General features: G+C 38.9%; 1 protein-coding gene across 1 annotated transcript; it reads right to left on the reverse strand.

The window, feature by feature from the left end:
- Nucleotides 1-1,289: 1,289 nt before the first annotated feature.
- On the reverse strand, nucleotides 1,290-3,235 carry LOC7487068 (transcription factor MYB62). Its single transcript, XM_002318510.4, has 3 exons — nucleotides 2,848-3,235; nucleotides 2,562-2,691; nucleotides 1,290-2,115 (listed from the first exon to the last, which is right to left on the reverse strand). The coding sequence occupies exons 1-3, from the start codon at nucleotides 3,008-3,010 to the stop codon at nucleotides 1,425-1,427; spliced, it is 984 nt and encodes a 327-aa protein (XP_002318546.1). The 5' UTR covers nucleotides 3,011-3,235; the 3' UTR covers nucleotides 1,290-1,424.
- Between the last annotated feature and the right edge of the window lie 6,772 nt (nucleotides 3,236-10,007).

Genomic DNA, 10,007 nt, shown 5'->3' on the forward strand with positions numbered 1-10,007 from the left:
CCAGTAGATAAAGAAATCCATTCGACTTTATTTATAATTCACAGTTTATAATTGTCAACTTTTATGGACTCGCGGGTTCTAGAATAAAGAAGAGTTGTAAAATGCTTCATGGAGGACTTTTCTTTAAATGAATCCGCCACCGTATTGGTTTCAATATTATATTACATAACCCACTGTGAGCTCACACGAGTGAAGTCATCACGCATCCATAATCTCCAAGAATTTCAAATACGTTAGTAAATAGACTATTCAAATTCCTTGAGATTTTATTATTTTAATATTTACTAGCGTGGTGGGATTTTACAAATCTACGATGGGGAGTGACCTGACCAGTCAACAAGTTCTAAATAGAATCTTTCATGATGGTCATGATCAAGGTCTTGGCCATCTTTTTCCAAATATCATAAAGGGCTCTCTGGTGTAATTCTGGATTCTTGCGATGTATTCATTCATCAGGGCCTGAATTTGTCAATTCATTATAGGTGGCTCCATATGGCATTTTGCTTTCATCTTCTAGTCAATATTAGTTAACCGACTAAATTCCCTTGCTGATAGTGAAAGAAATAAACATGTGATGATAAGCTTGAAGCCATTTCAAAGACCATCTTTACTGGACCATGGCTTCAATATTGATCATCCAGATAGATGCTGTGATCAATCGGCTTCGTTGATCGATGGTAGGATACATCATCAAGTAGTAGTTTGTGCATGCAAGCTCATTCGAGATTAATTACAGGTGGCTAAATGAATGGGCTAGCATTTTCAACACAAGGAGTTATGTTAAATCACTCGGAGAGATGATGACAAAGTATTTCCCATCCATCAATCGCAAGCCGAGTCATCCTTTGATTAGTTTCCTAGGTTGGTTGCTTTCCTTTCACACCACAAATGGCATAAACATGAGAAATCTTGCTTCGTAGAATTGCCTCATTTTCAGTTGGTAGAAACTACTGCCATGGACTTGGATTTAAAAAAATCAGAACTCCAATTATTAGAATCATCAAGTGGTTGTATTTGAAAATTGAAGGGCAGCAAGGGCTAGCACCTCAAGTAATTTGACTCGACATCTGATCTTCCAAGATGTATGTATGAGAAGAATGTCGAATAAGCGAGTGATTTCTGAACTTCCCCGCCATCCCACTTGTGCTCTGACTTTATTAGATCGCACAAACTCGTGGAAACAAAGCGCTTAAACAAACATTAGTTTTAGTCTTGGTGAAGGATTGTGGGGCAGAACTCGGAAGGTTTTACGGTAATGTTTTGACATTGATAAATGTTTGCACAAGACCAAAATCCAAAGCTACTTTTGACATATGGGGTACAAAAATTAACAATTTCTGTTCACACAATTACACAGCTAATACTGGTAAGTTTGTCGCATTCTTGACTATGTATGTATTGTGGGTTATTCCAAAAACAAGTCCTTAAATTTCCTTTCCTTGCAAGTTCCTAAATTGCCATAACTCATCCATGTTCCACACGGTGTCTCCAAAATCGTATCCAGCCCAATCACCATCTCCCATGTGGCGATCGACAGCTGAGATTCCAAGTTCTCCAGGCACCGACATGGTTGCAAGGTTGATGGCTTCCATGTCATAGAAATTGCTGTCCACATAATAGCAATCCTTCACCAAGGTGCTGTAGTCGCCGTTGTTGCCCATGGCCTGAAAGGGACTTTTAGGGTACTCTGATAAATGAGACATTTGTGAGACATTCATTGATTCTGCAGAAGAAATGCATGAGCTTGTCCCATGCTCCGAGTCTGAGGTTTGCTCACGATGCTCCATACAGTGCATCATCACACTCATATCAAGAGGAGCTTCTTGTTGTTGTGGTGGAGGTAGTGCTGTTGGGAATGCTGAAAGCTGAGGAGCATAATTGGGGATGAGCTGAGAAACTGCTGGGCTTTGACATGTCATGGCTGATGAAGAAGTTGATGATCCTCCTATCTTTTGAAGCAATCTTGGCATCCAAGAACGCCTAATTATATCCTGGAAGGCTGTGCTGTTGGCATCTATCCTAAGGTGCCTTGCTTGTTTCTGCACTCTAGTTCTCCAATAGTTCTTGATTTCATTATCAGTTCTTCCCGGCAAATGTTGTGCGATTTTGGACCATCTTTATGCCAAGAAAAGGATAGACAAGTTACAACATGACATTAGCTTTCAAGAAACTAACAGAATGAGTGTCCAAATCGAACACAACCCAAACATGCCATTATTTATGAGCTCAACAATTAATTAGAAGTCGAGGCTAACTGAAAAGCACAAACTTTCAGAGCATTGCAAACGGCGGGAAAGAAATAATGCCAGAAGCAAGGATTAGAATCCCGTGATGTCAGTGGATGCTTGTTCAGCACATATACTTTTCTGCTCAATTAAATATTGAAAGATAGCATATGGTAGTGATCAGTCTAGTTATGACTAATTGGTCCTACTTTGTAATGTCTATCTATATCCAAAAAAAAATAGGATTACTCTAATGGCAAGTTGATAGCCCCGACATGAACAGAAGTATGGCAGAAGACATATAACTCCAAGGTTGGACAATCAAACAACACGCACCTATTGCCCCACTTGGAATGGAGGTCAAGAATCAAGAGTTGTTCTTGTGGAGTAAGGTTTCCTCGCTTTACATCTGGTTTTAGATAGTTTAGCCATCTCAACCTGCAACTCTTTCCGGTTCTCCTCAACCCTACAGATCAACAGGAAAAAACAAATCAGAAACAAAAGGAAGAAAGAGAGAGAGAGAGAGGATATGATGAACATGGTGAAGACAACAAAACTAAATGCCATAAATTCAGTGCTTTTGCTGCATACATGATGTACGATCACAAGGGATTGATTATACCTGCACGTTTAGCAAGCAAATTCCATCGGCCTTCTCCATGACGAGCAATGTAATGAACAAGGAGAGTGTCTTCTTCAAGAGTCCATGGCCCCCTCCTCAGCTCAGCATCATCTTCTTTAGAACTCGTGGTCTTTTTTGAAGACGACATGATATCCACTCTCATGCAGTACTAAGAGAAGCTCACAGAAGCAAATTATTGCAAGTACAAATTAGAGATAAGGCATTGGAGTCTTTGAAGCTAAAGTGAAGCAAGTCACAAACCAGTTGCTGATTATTCTTTATATATATAGCCCACAATAGGTTCAAAGGCTTTCACCTAGAATACTGTTCTTTACTAACAACTTTTCAAAAGAAGTAGCTTGTACAAGTAAAGTCACTATTGGAGTTTCCATTGAACTTCCTTCAAGTCCATGTTTTCAAATAATAAATTGAAAATCTTATTCTTCTACTGTTTCATAATTTATTGCTGCAAGAAAAAAAAAAAAAAAAAAAAGAAAGCTGCCACCATATTTTATAGTACAATTTACCACAGCATTCTCCTTATCTTTACTAGTCAGTTAATTAAAACAGAGCATGTCCCTTTTCACCATGAATATTATATTAGCATGTGATGGGCACCATTTTTATGGGATGCCTACCGTAGTGGATTTTCTTGACAATGTTTTTATTTCTTTGAATTTAATTTGTTTTCTATTATATTAATATATTAAAACCATTAAAAATTATTTAAATAAACATCAATTTAATAATTTTTTTGAAATGAAAATCAACCACAGGAACACAAACTCTTGTGTTTATTCAACTAAAAGTAAAATCAAACTGTTCAAAGAAGACTAGGAGCTAACCGTTTCTTTGACGAGAGAAAAGAAAGAGAAACAAAGTTCGTCTCTACAAGGTGTAAGTGTAAGGTACAATAGGATCTATCGTTAACATTAGCACGGCTCGGCTAGTTGAGCGTCGGGCTCCTCACACATTATATTTGGAAAAACGTACAATGGGCCTTCCTTTAGCCATTAAAAAAACTATCGCCTCGCTTTTTCCATCCGTCAAGTGTCAAGCAATTTCGGTTCAACACACCATGTTCTAAAAGTCCTAACCCTTTTTTGGGTCGGTTTCGTGTCAGTTCTGTTTTCTATTTTTGTTTTATTTTTTATTTACAACTTAAAAAAAAAAAAACTTATTTGTTTGTAAAATATAAAGGGAACATGGTCAATTGTATACTCGAATGATTGAAATTAATGTCTATATCATTAGAAATTAGAAAGTATAATTCAATCTCTTATCTAGTCTCAACTAATCTTTAACCACATTAATCTTAACCTAAGATGTCTTGAATTTGGTATCTATTCAGTCATAATGTCCTAGACTTGATGGTGGATGCTCAAATACAACATTTTTCTAATAGTCTTAAACCTAATTTAAACTCAAAAACACTCAAAACTAGAAATTGACTTGACATTCAAACTCTCTAGTTTTAGCCTTACCCTGACCTCCTTTGTCCTAACCTAACCTTAGGGTGACCGAGCCCAAGCCTAGCCTTAAGCATTCTATACTTGGTCTTGGCATGATCCTCAGGCTTTTCAGTCTAAGCCCGAACCTCGAGCTTTTACGATCTAGGCATGATCCCTAAAGTTTTAAATCAAGTCTTGACTCGACCTCCCAGCTTAACAAACCTAGTCCTAGCTTGACCCTCTAGGCTTCTATCTCGATACAACCCTTGTGTGTCTTAAACTCGATCCTAGCATATAACTAGGGTGCCCTAGACATAGTCCTAATATAACCCTTGAGCTCTTTGATTCCAACCAACTGGTCACGCCAAACTAGACCTCGAGATTATATCATCCTTATACATTTCGAGTCTAACTCAAACATGATTCATTCTATTTTATGAAGTCTCCAAACCAACATAACTCCTAAATCATGGGTTAATAGTATCACAAAAAAAATTTAAAACTATTTTTTTTAATGTTCAAAAGATTTGAATCTTTGTTGCCAATTTTTATTTTATTGAAAATAAAAAAAATATTTGCATATCTTGTTATCACTTTTCTGAAAATAAAGTAAATAAGAGAACAAAAATAATACCAAAAAGCTCTTTGTACTTTTTCATCACTAGTTTTTTCAAGATGAAAATGAAGGGGCATAAATTCAAAGTTCCTCGTTGTAAAACTTTAATAATTGATGAATCAAGTTTTTATCAGTATATCTTTACCAAAAAACACCGAACCAAGAAAGATTTACAGGTATAAATTTTCTAAAACACAAACACGCGCTAGTGAAAGAATGTTGGGTTGGGTGCTAGTAAGACCCAGCTATGATTGGGCGTGACAGTGTACCAAGCCCTAGGCACACCCAATAGAATGAGCATTCTTTCTGGGCATGGCTAATGGATTGAGCATTCTTCCTAGGGCACACCTAAAGGAATGACCAAATCATCTTCATTGGGCATGCCTAGGGGAATGACCAGACCATCCTCTCTAGACACACCCAAGAGGGTGATCATCCTCCTTTCGGCATGCCCAAGGGGCAGACTCAGCTTCTCTTAGGCACGCCCAAAGGACAAACTCAGCCTCACTTAGGCTCATTAAGGAAAGAACCCACCTCTTTTAGGTCTAGCCTAAAGGAAGAGCTCATCCTTCATAGGCTTAACTACATTTGACGTTTTGGATCCTAATCTCCCTACACATTTTAGGTGTATAAAACTCCTCTAGGGATCCATCATATTTCCATCAAATATTAATACAGATGTAAGAGATATTTATCCCTTATTAAATTCTATTAGGGTAAAATTACACTTTAAACATTTCTCTTCACAAAAAGACAAGACTCATGAGTTATAAATACACCATGAGACCTTCAAAACAAAGGTTCATAATCTTCATTCTCTATTGCACATATATTTTCATAGCATCTCTCTTTCTAGAATATTATTGTATTTTCTCACTCCAAAATTATACTTATTTAAGTATCGGAGAGTCCTTACTTCCATCAAAAGGAACCTTTCGAGAAAAAAACTGAACAAGGGAACGCAGTAGATGAAGAATATGAGTTTACTGCATTTACTGTCAAGAATACAAACGTGAGCACTAAAACTAATTTGTACAGGATACTCTTTATATATAGAGTAGTAATTAACTTCATCACTTATTTCTTTCTATGAATACAATATTCTTTATTTATATATATTGATTTGTTTCTGATATGAGGTAGCTGTAGTTTCCTTCTATGAAAGATCTGTCATGGCTGTAGTTTCCTTCTTTGAGAAGTAGTCGTTGGTTGAGGTAGCTGTTGATTCCTGTGATTTCCATGTATGGTTAATTACCATTCTGAATAGTAGCCATTGGAGGTGTTAATTCAGAATGGTTGCTGACGAGAGTGAGGATCCTGTGGTGCTCTGCTGCTGTCTCCTGCTGTTGCTGCAGAGGTGTGTTGTTGTTGTTAATACCCTCCCTCAAACGTTGCCGAGGTTGGAGGCAAAGTTTGCGCTGAAAACGAAGAAGAGTAGCTTTGGACACCGGCTTAGTAAACAGATCAGCAATCTGATGTGTAGTGGGAATATGATGTGTAATAAGTTTCCCAAGAGCTACGCGTTCGCGTATAAAATGATAATCAAGTTCAATATGCTTGCTGCGAGCATGGAAAACAGGATTGACCGTCATATGGAGCGCACTGAGATTATCACAATAGAGCACTGGTGGAGATAACAAGGGAATGTGTAAATCATGAAGGATGTAGGTCAACCAGGTAAGTTTTGCAGCCGTGTTAGCCATAGCACGATATTCAGCTTCAGTGCTAGAGCGTGAAATAGTATGTTGTTTCTTGGCATACCAGGAGATGAGATTACATCTAAGGAAGACACAGTAGCCAGTGGTAGAACGTCGTGTAGTAAGACAGCCAGCCCAATCAGCATCTGAAAAAGCAGAGAAATTAAGATTAGTATTAGAAGTGAAGTGCAGACCATTATTAATAGTACCTTTGACATATCGTAAGATACGACGGACCATTTTTAAGTGAACAGTTGTAGGAGCATGCATGAATTGAGAGACATAATTAACACTAAAAGAGAGATCTGGTCGAGTAAGGGTGAGATACTGGAGGGAGCCAACAAGCCCCCGGAAGAAACTGACATCCGCTAAAGGAGGAGCATTGGAGGAGGCTTTAGTTCGTGCTTCAAGTGGTGTAGTCATGGGCTTACAGTCAACCATTTCAGCACGTTCTAGAATTGTAAAGGCATAATGTGATTGTGATAAATGAAATCCATTTGGCGTGGGCGAAATTTCGATGCCAAGAAAATGATGAGCAGGGCCTAAGTCCTTCATGGCAAATTCTTGACTGAGTAGAGTAATGAAGTCTGCAACAAGTGTATCTATAGTTCCTGTAAGAAGTATATCATCAACATAAAGTAGGAGAATAAGAGAACCATGATCAGAATGAAAAGTAAATAGAGAAGGATCTGCCAAGCTGCAAAGGAAACCGTATTTGAGGAGAAAGGAACTAAAACGATCAAACCAAGAACGAGGTGCTTGTTTAAGGCCATAGAGGGCACGTTGGAGCTTGCAGACATGCTGTGGACGTTGAGGATCTGACAGTCCTGGTGGTTGTTCCATGTAGAGATTTTCAGAAATCAAACCATGCAGAAACGCATTTTTCACATCAAGCTGTCGTAGGGGCCAATGATGAACAAGAGCTATAGTGATAATTAGCCGAATGGTGCCAGGCTTTACTACGGGAGAGAATGTTTCAGTGTAGTCTAGGCCATCAATCTGGTGGTATCCTTTGGCAACAACACGGGCTTTGAGACGCTCCAAGCTGCCATCAGATTTGAGTTTGGTTTTAAACACCCATTTGGAACTTATGATATGCATATCGGTGGTACGAGGTACCAATTTCCATGTCTGATTTTGGTGTAAGGATGTAAGTTCATCCTCCATTGCTGCTTTCCATCCTGGATGAGCTAGTGCAGCTCGCACAGATCGCGGTTCATGCGGTATTCCAACAGAGATGGCAGATGTTAATGCATACTTGGGATTTGGTTTTATGATGCCATGCTGGGACCGAGTGGTCATGGTATGAAGAGCTGAAGTAGAGGAATTGGGAACAAACTCGTCTGCGGAGGCATCACTACAAGGAGGTTGTGCAGCTTGGTGTAGCGCACGGTGTGAACGAGTAACCATAGAGTGAGGAGCTGAATTTGGGTGGTCCTGCTGCTGCAGAGTAGTTAAGTTCTCAGAGAGTGGTTGCTGGGAAATATCAGGGCAGAGATTGTGGGCAATCTCCTGCTGAATGGGAGCTGCCACCTGCTGAATATCATTCTCCGGACTATGGTGTTGTAGTGAGGAAGAGGGTTCTATAGATGGATCAGTGGGAGAACCAGAATTAGAGAGATCATGAAGGGATTGTACAGCCGCAGAGTTAGTGATATCAGGTGAAGAAGTGTGCACTGTCTCTTGCTGGAGTGTCTCCGGCTGAGTAATTGAAGTGTCAGACTGCTGTTGAAGCTGTTAGCGGGCTGGAGTACTGTCACCATGGAGTTGCAGAGCAACATCAGCGGGAGAAATATCTGTAAAGCACACTGTCTCCTGCTGGAATGTCTCCGGCTGAGTAATTGAAGTGTCATACTGCTGCTGAAGCTGTTGGCGGGCTGGAGTACTGTCACCATGGAGTTGCAGAGCAACATCAGCTGGAGAAATACCTGTAAAGCACGCTGGTGTATCTGAGGTCATAGTAGGAAGCAGGGGTATGGGCAGTGAGCTGCTGCATGGTGGCGTTGATGGTGTTTCAGAGATATCTGCAGGAGAGCGTGAAGCAGGGATAGTTAGCCAAGAATCAAATATGCTAAGGACATGATTAGAGTGATCAATACTTGTGGTGATATTATTTTGTTTATACGGAAGGATAGATTCACTAAAAACCACATGTCGTGAGACAAAAAAATTTTTGCTTGTTGGATGAAAGCATTTATATCCCTTATATTGATCACTATATCCTACAAAAATACATGGAACACTTTTTGGATCAAATTTATTTCGTCTTGTGTCCCAAGTGTAAGGGAAACATCGGGAGCCAAAAATACGAAGAAATGAATAAATAGGGTGGTTACCATGTAAGCGGAAGTATAGAGTGTCAGAGTTAAGAGCAGAAGAGGGCAGTCTATTAATGAGATAAACAACAGTTGTGAAGGCTTCAACCCATAAAAATAAAGGAGTACCACTATGGAATAACATTGTCATACCTAGTTCTCTTATAATTCTGTGTCGCCTTTCAACCATACCTGTTTGTTCAGGAGTGTAAGGACAAGATACCTGGTGAACAATTCCTGTGGAGCGAAAATGACTTGATAATTTTGAGTTAATAAATTCTCCTCCTCCATCTGAGTGAAAGACTTTGATCTGTTTATTGAATTGCCTACTAACATACTTTTCAAATGCTATAAACACTGTTAGAAAATCAGATTTGTTATGAAGAGGAATTATCCATGTATATTTAGAGAAATCATCTACTAGGCAAGCATAATATTTGAATTTTCCAATAGATAAAACAGGGGCAGGTCCCCATAAATCACAATGTATTTTTTCAAAAACATCAGTACTTGAATGTTCAGAATGCGAAAAAGGTAATTTGCTAAGTTTTCCTAATTGACAACTATCACAAAGGTGCTCAGTCTTCATAGCTCCTGTGACGTCAATCAATCCTTTATTTTTTAATAGCTGCACTGCAGAAGCTTGAGGATGTCCTAGGCGTTGATGCCAAACTGCTGCTGATCCAGTTTTAAAACGATAAGAAAAATGTAATTCTAGCGAGTTGTGCAAGACATAAAGATCACCCTTACGTCTACCTATGATCAGAGGTTGTCCTGTTTTCCGTTCCTTAACACAAAAATCAACGTCAGAAAACTCACAGTTCACAGGAAATTGTTTGGTAAGCTGACTTACTGAAAGTAGATTTTTAGTTAATTCAGGAACAAGAAGAACATCATTAATAGGTAATTTAGTATTGTTTTGTTTAATAAATGAATCTCCAATACCAACAATCGGTAAAGACGATCCATTTCCAATAACCACAGAATCAGTTCCAAAATACTTACGAACATCAATTAAGATACCTGGCTTACTTGTCATGTGATTCGATGCACCAGTGTCTGATGTCCATTCCGTGTCAAC

This window comes from Populus trichocarpa, chromosome 12 (genome assembly GCF_000002775.5).
Source record: "Populus trichocarpa isolate Nisqually-1 chromosome 12, P.trichocarpa_v4.1, whole genome shotgun sequence".
In the NCBI taxonomy this organism is placed as follows: Eukaryota; Viridiplantae; Streptophyta; class Magnoliopsida; order Malpighiales; family Salicaceae; genus Populus; species Populus trichocarpa.

What these genes read in the sequence shown, in the direction of transcription:
- LOC7487068 (XM_002318510.4), bottom strand. Translation starts at nt 3,010, where the DNA reads ATGAGAGTGGATATCATGTCGTCTTCAAAAAAGACCACGAGTTCTAAA. An exon ending in TTTGCTTGCTAAACGTGCAG is followed by an intron (nt 2,692 to 2,847) that starts GTATAATCAATC and finishes GTTGATCTGTAG; the next exon opens with GGTTGAGGAGAACCGGAAAG. An exon ending in CATTCCAAGTGGGGCAATAG is followed by an intron (nt 2,116 to 2,561) that starts GTGCGTGTTGTT and finishes CTTGGCATAAAG; the next exon opens with ATGGTCCAAAATCGCACAAC.